The sequence below is a fragment of the Myotis brandtii genome, unplaced genomic scaffold (assembly GCF_000412655.1).
Source record: "Myotis brandtii unplaced genomic scaffold, ASM41265v1 scaffold36, whole genome shotgun sequence".
NCBI classification, from domain to species: Eukaryota; Metazoa; Chordata; class Mammalia; order Chiroptera; family Vespertilionidae; genus Myotis; species Myotis brandtii.
In genome coordinates, this window is record NW_005363836.1 from 6,590,393 (window position 1) to 6,603,378 (window position 12,986).

Genomic DNA, 12,986 nt, shown 5'->3' on the forward strand with positions numbered 1-12,986 from the left:
ATGAATTTTTGGAGAGTTCATTCTAGGTCTGTGAAATATGCCATTGGTATTTTAATGGGGAGTGCATTGAACCTATAGATTGCTTTGGGTAGTATGGACATTTTAATGATGATTCTACCAATCCATGAACACGGTATGTTCTTCCATCTGTTTATGTCTTCCTCTATCTCTTTTTTCAGTGCCCTGTAGTTTTCCAAGTACAGGTATTTTACCTCCTTAGTTAAGTTTATTCCTAGGTATCTTAATTTTTTTGGTGCAGTGGTAAATGGGATTTTTTTTAACCTCTCTTTCTGTAAGCTCATTATTAGTGTATAAAAATGCCATAGACTTCTGGGTGTTAATTTTGTATTCTGCTACATTGCCGAATTCATTTATTAAGTCTAATAATTTTTTATGGAATCTTTAGGGTTTTCTATGTCATCTGCAAATAATGACAGTTTTACTTCTTTTCCAATTTGGATACCTTTTATTTCTTCTTCTTGTCTAATCACTATGGCTAGCACTTCAGTACTACGTCAAACAGAAGTGGTAAAAGTGGGCATCCCTGTCTTGTTCCCGTTCTTAGATGAAATGGTTTTAATTTTTGCCCATTGAGTATGATGTTGGCTGTAGGTTTGTCATATAAGGCTTTTATTATGTTGAGGTGTGATCCCTCTATTCTTATTTTGCTGAGGGTTTGTATCAAGAAAGGGTGTTGGATTTTGTCAAATGGTTTTTCTGCATCAATTGATATGACTATGTGATGTTTATCTCTCAATTTGTTTCACACTATGAATCTTATGTTGAATATGGAAACATCATTCTCTTGCCATTTCACAAGGAATAGGTACTGAAAATATTTTAAGTACTTTTTTGACCACTCTTGCAAATTCTAGCTCCCTTAAAATCTATAAAAATTATGAAGATATCTGTGAACATGAAACATATGTAGTCATTGTCTCACTTTCCAGTTTGACTCAGCTCTCACAGAGATTACTGACAGCAAAAATCTAATGTGAAATGCTCAAAGCTATTCTCACCAGTAACTGTTAACAGAAGGCAAAATTTACATATACATCCTTCATGCAAGGAACTGCTCCTAGAAGATATAATGATGATGGCAACTAGGGAAAAAGCATGAAAATAAACACACCAAGCTATAACAAGAATTTATATTTACCAGACTAGGAGTGACATTTGTATATCTCTACGTGTAGTGAAAATAAAATTGCAAACATATCTAACCCTGAATTGTTTATAATAATATAATAGGAAGAAAATATAGAATCAAATTTCCAAAAGTCAAAAAATTCTTATAGTGTATGATAGTCACTCTTATAAATTCTATCTATTCTTGAAAATGTAATTTGTGTGTGTGTGCTTAAAATGTTGAGGTCCTTAATTATAAGACAAAGAAATACTTTATTAAAAGAGCTATAGGTGAAGAATAATAGGAAATTATTTTACCATTTTATAATTACATATTATTCAAATTCTTGTTCCTGTTAGTAAATATTGGTGATTATTAACAGGATGAGCAAAGGAGTCTTGATTGACTATGAAAAAAGTGAAATACCAAATTGCTCTTGTGTAAAACAGCACATAGGTGAATGTTTTGTGATTTTAAGTTTTATATAAAAATGATTAAAATATTTCAGTAAACCAAGGTCTTTGGAGGAGATATAGATCCTCCACTTCACAATTCCTTTGTTACTTAGTAAAATCAACTTGCTTTCCAAGAGTGTGATTTTGGTTTTAGACTTGCATGCTGAATTGTAAATTTTCTGTATTGCAAGAATGATACAAAACCAATGATTATAAATAATTTTTAGAGAATTGAGATAAAAGAAGAAAGGAAAAGTCAAACCTTATGTTATCTAAGAAAATTGGGGCAATTTTAAGAAGTTTCTATAATCAAATTCATCCAATAAATTAATGCTATTCTCTGTCAATTGTATTAATCAATTGTGTTGTCTGCTATTGCCTTCATTAGTTGGCAAAAAAAAAATTTTTTTCTGTGAAGATGCTGTTTCTTAGTATGTTTAATTTTTTAAAATTCAGTGGAATTTATATCTATTTCTTTGATGGTTTGTAAGATTAAATGTGAAAATATAGTGTATGAAAGATAACTTTCTTCAGGGATCAAATCAATTTTGATGAAATATTGGAGTGGTCATAATTTTTTCCCTTCTCGTGCATCCATGATTTGCCCATAGGCTAATAAACTAAAAGCAGCTATTTAGAACCCAAACTAACTTTTGATTTGCAAAGTAATGAATTTAATCTGGTAATAGCTCATAATGCTAAATCCAATCAAATAGTATTTAGAGGTTGTTAGAGAATGATAAAAAATGTAAATAAAGTCCTATACTAAGTTTAATAAACCAATAAAAAGGTGAAAGCCAGATATTATTAGGTACATTATTTGGGATTGGGGTTCAGAGGTAATTGTCATTATATTAGTTGATCTTAGACTTCTGCCCATAAATTTTTTAATGAGAAAATAAGCCCTAAGTCTACCCACTTGGAACTCTTCTGTCAAAACAAAACACTTGTCTTTTCTTTTTTTTCTTTTTTTTCACTTATAAAAGAGGCCCAGTGCATGAATTCGTGCACCAGTGGGGTCCCTCAGCCTGGTCTGTGGGATGGGGCCTAAACCAGCTCTCCCACATCCCCCATGGGGTCCCGGATTGTGAGATGGCACAGGCCAGGCTGAGGGACCCCACCAGTGCAAAATCGGGGCGGAGAGGGATGCAGGAGGTTGGCCAACTGGGGAGGGGCTACAGGAGGGCTCCAAGGCGTGTCTGGCCTGTCTCGCTCAATCCCGATTGGCCGAACCCCAGGAGCAAGCTAACCTACCAGTCGGAGCATCTTCCTCCTGGTGGTCAGTTCACGCCATAGCGAGTGGTTGAGTGGCCTTAACATATCATTAGCATATTACACTTTGATTGGTTGAACGGCCAACCAGACACTTAGCATATTAGGCTTTTATTATATAGGATTATTTACAACAAGAATAAAAAATATTTACTAAATTACTATACATAAAATGACTTCTACCCTCCAAAACTTAAGATATTGAATTAGTTGAGAGAATATCAACTCATTTTCCTATTGAAGTTTTATTTTCAATATTGCTTAATAAATTATAATTATATTTTGATGAATATTACCAAAGCATTTTATTACTTGTTAGACATTGACTTTAAAGATATTTTGTCTACAGTCAATAATTTATGCTTAGGTATTTGAAAACATTTCATTTTTATAATTGTTAACAAATAAATCAGACTGGGCTGGTTACTATGCTGTATTTTGAAATTTGTTCAGACTTTAGATTCCAAATCATCTAGCTTGTTTAGAAATATAAATTAACTAAAATAATCTAATATGATTTGGAAGTAAAATTTGAGCCATATATTCATAATTATTTTAGTACTTATGCTTTTAAAATTAAATGGCAGCTACCAAGTATTAGTATTATGTTATATTGCAAATGTCGATTATTTTACACCAACATATAACAAAATCAAAGTTATCATGAGTTCTGTAAAATTATTCTACCTTAAGAATCTATTTCATTCACTCTGCATATTTGCTGCATAAAACTTGAACTTAAAGGAGATAGGGCAAGGACATGCATGAGCAGAAAAAGTTCAAGAAAAGATTTAAGTAAGTTGTGTCAATATTATTGGGGACCTGGTGAAAAAAGTGACGGGAATAAGCAAAAAAATAAATAAATAAACTCATAGACACCGACAACAGTATAGTGATTATGAGAGGTAAAGGGGAATGGGGGGGTAGAAGAGAGTAAAGATGGAATAAATAATGGTGGGAAAACACTTGACTTTGGTTGGTGAACACAAAATAAATTATACAGATGATCTATTAGAGAATTGTACACTTGAAAACTATACAATTTTATTAACCAATGTTACCCCAATAAATTCAATTAAAATTTTAATTAAAAAAATTAGTGTGCCTTTGGTTAAAAAATAATTGTTATAGTTCACCTTATTACACATCAACTCTTTATTGACATGAAACACAAGTCTGTTATTTCAGTCATTGTCCTTTGTATGCCATAGATTTTTCTTTGTTTATGAGGAAAAAACTGAGAGCTTGCATAGAATAATAGTGAAGGTTTCTTTCACCTGCATTGTTCAAATTTTTTAAAAATTAGTTATTTAATAAAATAGGTAAAGGAAAAACTGTCTCTCATTTAATGCAGTTGATCACCACAGTTCTACCCATTCTCTGGTTAATCTACACTCGCTCTGCATTCAGGGATGGGATTGAGATGCCACCAATGGAACATGTACCTGTCCTGCTCCTTACTATTGGTCTAAAGCTGCACCTGAAGATGAAGGCAATCATTGTATAAAAGGGAGTTTCTTACTGTATCAGAAGGTCACGATTTAACCTGTTTTAAATCGTAGGTGGTCCAGGAAGTGGAAAGGGTACTCAAAGTTTGAAAATTGCAGAACGTTATGGATTCCAGTACATTTCAGTGGGAGAGTTATTAAGAAAGAAGATCCACAGTGCCAGCAGCAACAGGAAATGGAGTCTCATTGCCAAAATAATTACAACTGGAGAATTGGCCCCACAGGTACTGCTGTATAATTTGCTTTTTCTTTTTTAACACTTCTGTAGTTTTTATACCAGTTGTGAGTATACTTAGCTTAATTGTGATTTTTCATCCTTTTTCTTTTATAAAAGGAAACAACCATTACAGAGATAAAACAGAGATTGATGCAAATTCCTGATGAAGAGGGCATTGTTATTGATGGATTCCCAAGAGATGTTGCCCAGGCTCTATCTTTTGAGGACCAAGTAAGAATGTCTTCTTATATTTTAAATGACCTACTTTTTACCTAAAACTTAGAGATTTTTTTAAAAAGACTTCTTGGAAGACTTGCTGTTGTTGGGAATGAATTCTGGTCTGAAAACAGGCAAGTACAGCAGTACAAGGTGGCAGAAGGTCATTTCTGCCAAAAAGAAAAGATAAAAATTAATAACAGATTTAATTTTTTTTATTGAAAATTCTTATCTCTGTAGCCTTTATTTCAAAATCTTTCCCTAAGATTGTATTTTTAATCTTCAATTAGTAAAACAAGTCTTACTCGTTACTGCCCAGGGATAAACAACATCACCTGTATTTGCATTGTTACCAATTAAGGAAGCCCTCTTCCCGGGGTTGTGAAATACTAAACTATCTACCTATCACCAAGGAGGGGTTCAGGTTGCCAAAGTTACTCAGATTTGAGTAGATTATGTCTGCTCTGCACCCAACACATCTATTTTAAAGGGAAATAAATCAATGAAAACATTTTGAATATCTATTTAAACTTTGAAAAGCTAGTGTAACTGATTTTTTTTATTTAAAAATGTGAATTACAAAAATATTATTGGCTATAAAAATTTTAAGTCCTGGTATAAAAAGTGAAAGTTCATTAATACTCTCCTTCCATCATTGACCCTCCTCTCCTAATAAAAACTCTATTAAGCCCTACCCGGTTTGGCTCAGTGAATAGAGCATCAGCCTGCAGACTAAAGGGTCTTCGGTTCAATTCTGGTCAAGGGCATATGCTCGGGTTGCGGGCTCGATCCCCAGTTGGGGGTGTGCAGGAGGCAGCAGATCAATGATTCTCTCTCATTATTGATGTTCCTATCTCTCTCTCCCTCTTCTTTCTGAAATCAATAAAAAAATATTTTTTAAAAACAAACAAAAACACTATTAAGTTTGTTATTTATATATATATTTCAGGTCTTTTCCTGTATGTTACACACACAGACACACCCATGCATGCATATGTGCACATATTCATACAGATGCATTTTTAACATTTATAGCTATTTCTAGACTGTCTGGCAAAAAGTCTTCCCAACTGTAGTCTCATCAATATTGAATGAAAGAATCTGTTTCTCCCAGATATAATTCACATTCTTTTCAACCAGATAAAATTCATGTTTAAAATTTTTGCCAACATAATACATAAGAAATGGTATTTCATTTTTCACATTTACATTTCTTGAGTTACTACTTAGGTTAAGTACATTTTCATATATGTAGGGGCCATTTGTATTTCTTTCATGTGTGAATTACCTGCTTTCCTTTGTCCATATTTCTACAGACCTGGTTTTTGTTTTTGTTTTGTTTTTTTACTTATTTAAAGACGTGTTTAATATATTACAGATATTATAGCAGAGAGGATTAGGTTAAATAAGATGGAAGTTTGTGTCTCTCCTGGAAGAAGCCTGGAGGCAGGCAGTCTGAGGCCAGAAGAGAGCTTCCTAAAGCCTTTCTTTGAATCTTCCCTTTCGTTGTGTCAGGACACCTTTGTGCGGCAGGGTCTTTCTCCCTCCTCCTTCCACAGTCAGGCCACAGCCTCTGTGCTCACTCGGTTTAAGGGCTTGGTTCTAATTGCTCTCGCCTTGATGGGAGAAATACTAGGAAAGTCAATGTTTTGTTGTTGTTGCTATTGCTGCCACATGGAACGGCTAGTGAAAATGCTCTGGTGGCCATTCCATATGATTCTTGGCTATTGGTGGAGCATGAGCTCCAGGCTGGCAGGCATCCCCACCCAAACCTGGTCCCCATCCTATGCATTGAATGAGATGCACTTGGCAAGCACAGGCATAAAAATCTATTTGATTCTCTCTATTGCCTTTCAAACATCCTATATCATGTCTCTCTCTCCTCCCCTGGATAATAACTAAGGGAGATCCAGTAGCTTTTCTGGTCACTTTAAAAACATGAACAAAGAGTCTCATTTGCAGGTATTAAAAAGTCTAGTCCACAATTATATCTCAATAAAAATTTAATTTAAAAAAAGTCCTGTTCAATCTAAATCAAAACTTCAATTTCTCACTTAATTTACTATATCTCTGCTACCGTCAGGTTGGGCCTGGCTCAGCCTCAGAAACCTAAATGACATCTCAGATCCTGAAATTCTTCCTCATGTGGCTTATAGTGGGGCAGGTAGGAGAAAAGGGGCAAAAAAACACACAACTCTCCAGGAACTCTCTCTGGAAATCAATCTCCCCCCTACTCGTATACAGCCTGGGCATGGGTGATAGGCTGAGAGTCACAGTGCTGGTTTGGGGAAACCTTTTAACAGGTATCTCTCTAGAATGTGCAGTCACATGTATATGCTGTTCTCAACTACACTCTTGAGTCTGGAAGAGACCCATTTTTCATCTTCTTAGGTTGGCATCATAGCAGCCTAGAGGTTCTTGGCCACTGTGGGCAGTGCAGCGATCCCTGAGGCTGATGTCTCCATTGCTGACTACAGGAGTTCAGAGGGTGCAGAGGCAAAGCTGAAGTGTTTATGTAAAGCAAAGTGTTAGGCTCTTGTTAGACTGCTCCACGACCTATGTGTACTGTAAGCTCCTGGGGTATCTTTTTTTTTTCTGGTACCATTTCTGACACCAAATGTGTGGGGATGTCCCACACCAGTTCTCCAATCCATCCACATCAACCATATGTCCAACAATTGAATTCAACTCGGACACTATTCAGAGTTGGCACAGACCCCACAGGTAAAGGGCTCAGTCCCACCAGACTGCTCCCTCCCCCACTTCATTCCCAAGTCCCAGGGGCCAACCACCTATAAATTCAGGGGTTCCCACAACACCCTGGTCAGGTTCAATGATTTGTTAGAACAACTCACAGAACTCAGGAGAACACTTATATTTACCAGTTTATTAGAAAGGATGCAAGTCAGTCAAAAGAAGCGTTGTAAAGGGCAAGGTATGAGACTGGGAGTGTGGAACTCCCATGCCCTCTCTGGGCACACCACCCTCCAGCCCTTTAATGTATTCACCAACCCAAAAGCTCCCAAATTTCATTATTGAAGAGGTTTTGGAACTTGATCTCTAACCCATTCCCCTCCCTGGAGGTCAGGGAGTGAGGCTGAAAGTCCCACCTTCTAATCTCAGGTCTGGTCTTTCTAGCAATCAGCCCGGTTCTGATGTTATATAGGGGCCCCACCCTGGGTCACCTCATTAGCTTCGATGCAGATGTGGTCAGAAGGTCATTATGAACAACAAAAGACACTCCCATCAGAAAATTTCAAGGGTCTTAGAAGCTCTGTGCCAGTAATTTGAATCAAAGACCAAATACTGTTTTTATTATACACGACTCCTCAAGGTTCTTTTGTTTGTTTTTAACCAGCTCCTTTTAGTGCACATGTGGGCATATACGCCCATATGCAGAAATTTTCTCCAAGGCTTCCTCACAGGTCCAGGATATAAGAAGAGAGGGATTTCTGACGCCAGCCATATACTAGTGATGCTAAGACCAGTGTAACAAAAAGAACTAACCCTTAAGTGTCTTATAAGACAAAGCAGTATACTTTTGGGGGGGTAATAGCATCAATGTGAACTGTCCACATTGGCTGGGCAGCTTTTCTCCTTGAAGTAATCTCGGGATCACAGTCCCTTCCAAGTTGTTTTGCCATCCTCTGGGACACTATCACCATCCATATGGTCGAAGCAGAGTTGCCATTATGTGGGGTCCAGCTTGTATGGAAGGGGAAGAGAGTGTGAAGGTCTGAAGTCCCAGACCTGGAAGTGGCATCCATCACTTCATGGTGTTATTGAGAATTCAGTCATGTTATAATTGCAAGGCAGGCTGGGAAATGTAGTCCAGTTGGGAAGCCGGGTGTCTGGCTATCGTTTTATTACTATGGAAGGAGAAGAGAACTTAGTAGTAGTTTCTATCACAGTTTGCCCCTCCAGCCATCCAACTGTCTGCTTGCTTCCTTCTTCCCACACATAGAATGTACTCACTCACTCCCCAAGGAAAACAACTCAAAGACCCATTCTCTAGTTCAAGAATTTCTACTAGATGTGCAGTTTTCTCCATTAGGTCCGGGGTTAACTCCTCATACTCAGCCACCTATGCACTAAACATCAACTTGTCTTCCCTCCCTGCCATCAATCAACATCGGAAAAACAAGACCAGCAGAAGTGAAATAAAGGCTCCTATTTGAATATACAGTAGTCACTGAACCATAGCAAATAACAAATTCTGTGAGGTAGGGATTGCAAAGGGTTCTTGCCCTGGCAATACACTGACTTCCCGGGCTAGGCAACTCCTGCTTCTGCTTTCATGGAATAACTCTTTGCCTATTCCCTTCTGAGCCCCCGCCCCCACCCCCGGCCTTCGAGAAGTATTTCCTATTGTCTGTTGCCCGGCATAGCCACATAAAAGTGACATGTTGGTGACTACACTCATGAGAGCTATTTTAAGTTTGAAAAAAATACAAGCTTTTGGTTACTTTGGTAAAACCATTTCCTCAAAAATATGGTAGACTTCTTCTTCTCTTTTTGTCTCCAGTTAGTTCCATTGCCTATAACTACACTCAAAGTTCTTTCCTGGGTATAGTGTTAAACCACTTTATTTCTTTGTTTTCTCATTTTGATGGCAGTTACCTGGAGGCCATATAAAACAACAGGCTTGGAGAAGAAAACAACATCCACAGTTTGGGTTTTGGCTTAGGGCTGGTTCCTTTTTTTTTTTTATCTTTTTGTCTGCAGTTAGTTCCATTGCCTGTAACTACACTCAAAGTTCTTTCCTGGGTATAGTGTTAAACCACTTTATTTCTTTGTTTTCTCATTTTGATGGCAGTTACCTGGAGGCCATATAAAACAACAGGCTTGGAGAAGAAAACAACATCCACAGTTTGGGTTTTGGCTTAGGGCTGGTTCCTTTTTTTTTTTTATCTTTAAGTGCAACGGGGTGGTTAATGGCAGTCCTTGGAGCAATAATAGCCTTGTCTTCGTCTGTTTGGAGGTATACAAGCAGTTCGCTTTTCAAACTTTTTTTTCTCTTTATCTGATTGCAAATTGGTCATTTTTTTTCTTGGGTTACCTATTGTAATATGTTGCTAAATGCAACAGAGCACAGTCAACGCGTACCAACATTCTAGCTCTTTTTAGCCATTTCTTCTCTAGCTATGGGCTCCATAGGAACATCAGTTGCCTTCCAAGTTATCACAAGTAATAGTACCAAATATTTTGCAATGACATAACAATAGCCATTAATTTTCTAGCCTAAAATATCTGTGCTTTTATTGCCCAAGCAAACCAATGCCACATATTTCAGTTTTAGATAGTGTCCCACTTATATGACTATTGTCTCTATTATTCAGAGTAAATACAAGATGCTGTAAAAAAAAAAAAAAGATAAAATAATACAGTGGCATCACACAGAAACTGATTTCTCTTCTATGTAACAGCCTCACTGTGCGTGAGAGCCAGAAAGCTTCAGTCCTCACATTCGTTCAGAGATGCTGCAGGTTCTTCCCAAGTCATTGTCCCTGGGGCGGTGGTTCTCAAATTTGTTGGTCATGGACCCCTTTACACGTTTAAAGTCACTAAAGATCTCAAAAAGCTTTCATTTACATGGGCTCTACCGATTGACATTTACCATATAAAAAATTAAAACAGAAATTTAAAAATATTTGATATCATCCTATATAATAAAGAGGTGATATGCAAATTGACCCTTACACCCTCACAAGATGGCTGCCTATGATCAGGCCGGCAGGGGGGTTAGTGAGGAATGACCAAATGACTGAACATCAGGTTGCGTGGGGCGAACAGGCTGGCAGGGGGAGGCAGTTGGGGTCGACCAGGCCGGCAGGGGGGTTAGTGAGGGACGACCAAATGAGTGAACAAGCAGGCTGCGTGGGGCAACCAGGCAAAAAAGGGGGGCAGTTAGGGGTGACCAGGCCAGCAGGGGGTCAGTTAGGGGTGACCAGGTCAGCGGGGGGGGGGCAGTTGGGTGACCAGGCAGGCAGCGGGAGGGCAGTTAGGGGCAACCAGGCCAGCAGGGGGGGCAACTAGGTGCAATCAGGCCAGCAGGAGGGGGCAGTTAGGGGCAACCAGGCGGGCAGGCAGGTTAGTGATTAGGAGCCAGTGGTCCAGGATTGTGAGAGGGATGTCCCTGGGATTGGGCCTAAACAGGCAGTTGGACATCCCATCAGGGGTCCTGGATTGGAGAGGGTGCAGGCTGGGCTGAAGGGAATCACCCCCCCACCCATGAACATAAATAACACATTTTAATGAAAAGCAACCGTATTTTCCAAAACAAAAAATTAGTGATAAGAGAGGCACTCCTTTACATTTTTGCAAATCTCTTTAATTTCTGGGTTAATAGAAGAGAGCTGGATTCTTACGTGTGCTTCTGCATTCCAGCTACTGTGATAGCACATTTCATGTAACCATGGAAAACGCCACTGCACATTTTTTGAGAGAATGACAGTGAAAAAGACACATGATTTCTTAGTGTTAACATGAAAACAGTTCCGACCTATAGCATCCCTGTAAGGGTCTCAGCAATCCCCAGGGGCCTCAAGAGCACACTTTGAGAGCCACTGCCCTGGTACATGGTTAACATCTGTGTGATGAAAGCTAGGTCACTGCCATGGCCAGGTTCCAGTTGGTTGGAAGGAAAAAGGGATGCAGAATGTAATGTTAAGGTTAAAAAAACAACAACATTCAAACCTGTAAAGAATTTTTGTGAGTTTATTTGAACCAAACTGTTGACAGTTGCTGGGAAGCAGACTCTCAAGGTATTGGGATAATGCTCCAGAGAATGGCTGTTTTTTACCTTGTTTTATACATTACAATCAAAAAAAGGAGACGTAAGTAGGTTACATGAACTCCATTGGTGATAGATTAGGGAGGCAGGAGAAAGCAAAGTGGGGAAACCTCTGGGATTGGACTAAAAAGTAAAATGATAAGACACACTTCTTTTATTTAGGGGTGCAGGATAGTTAACAGTCAATAATTAACTCAATAACAATGAGGGGATTTGTGGTCTCCGCAGAGTAGTGCCTGTGCTTTGAGGGGTCCGGAATAAGAAAAATTACTTTGACATTCCAAAGATATGTTATCGTAGATGCAAAAAGACAATAGGCTCAGTTAAGGTAAAGATTGACCTTCGTCAGGGAAAATACCGGCCTAGGATGTGACTACCCCCCCATAACTGCTTTTAGTTAAAGTTTTCATTTCAGACCATCCTTTGTGGTTACTTTAGGTCTTTGAGTTTGCAAGACCACCATGTAGGCCTTCCCTGAGCTCGTCAGGTTATCATGTGGCCCCTTTTTCGTCCACAGTATGTTATCAACCCAGGATCAACCAGGCCCCACTGTGGGGACCTAGTCCCCCAGAAGAACCCTCTGTCCTTCTCCTATCGGTGTGAGCAGTGCAAGCTTTAATTCAATGGCCAGAGAATGGAGAAGCAATTGTCAAACTCACAGATTAACCTCTGGTTCTAGAGAAGTCTGGAGGAAGTTGGGGGGCGGGCATAATGAGGGAGAGGCAAATGCATTCATTTTCAGGAATGGGCTGGTCTGTTTTTGGAATTGGAACCCCCCCTCCCCCCACACACACACCTTTTCTTCCCTTATATCAGGAGTGGGGAATGTCCAACCTGTGGGCTGTATAAGACCTGAGAAATAATTTGGTCTGGCCCTGCCAAGGCATTAGGGGTGAGTTAATTAAATGACCGACCAAATATAGCAGGCTGGTTTGTAAATTGATAATTTAGTATAGCCCTTGAATGATGTTATAAATATCCAAATAGCCCTTGGCAGAAAAAGTTCCCCACCCCTGCCTTATATGATCCCGATCTGAAATGATTTTACCTTTGTCCTGATTGTTAAAATGAGATAACAGATAAGTGAAGGGAAAGCAACCAAAATAGGCAAGTGGGCCGTCAAAGATCTCTTCACCACCAACTGAACATCCTGCAATAGTGCACAGCCAAGATTTCACTGCATAGCCCAGGGCCTCCGTCAAACCTAAGCGAGGTGTTTTAAGGCTGTAGACTTTCCTATTCCATGGGATCAGAGTGGGGAGAAAAACCAGACTTCTGTACTGAGGATTCGTGAACTAAACAGTAAAAAAGCTAAAACCAGTAAGAACTCTGGGGTGCTATTATTGAAAATGGAGGAGGGAAGCCTGTACCAAATCTATATTTAAAAAAAAAAAAA

At 38.7% G+C, this 12,986-nt stretch overlaps 1 protein-coding gene across 1 annotated transcript in view; it reads left to right on the forward strand.

Moving 5' to 3' along the window:
* AK5 (adenylate kinase 5) overlaps nucleotides 1-12,986 on the forward strand; it is a 199,510-nt gene that overhangs the window by 7,845 nt on the left and 178,679 nt on the right. The window contains exons 3-4 of the mRNA XM_014544328.1: nucleotides 4,419-4,588; nucleotides 4,699-4,812. Of these exons, the coding sequence (XP_014399814.1) occupies nucleotides 4,419-4,588; nucleotides 4,699-4,812 (284 nt within the window). The remainder of the gene's footprint in view (nucleotides 1-4,418; nucleotides 4,589-4,698; nucleotides 4,813-12,986) is intronic.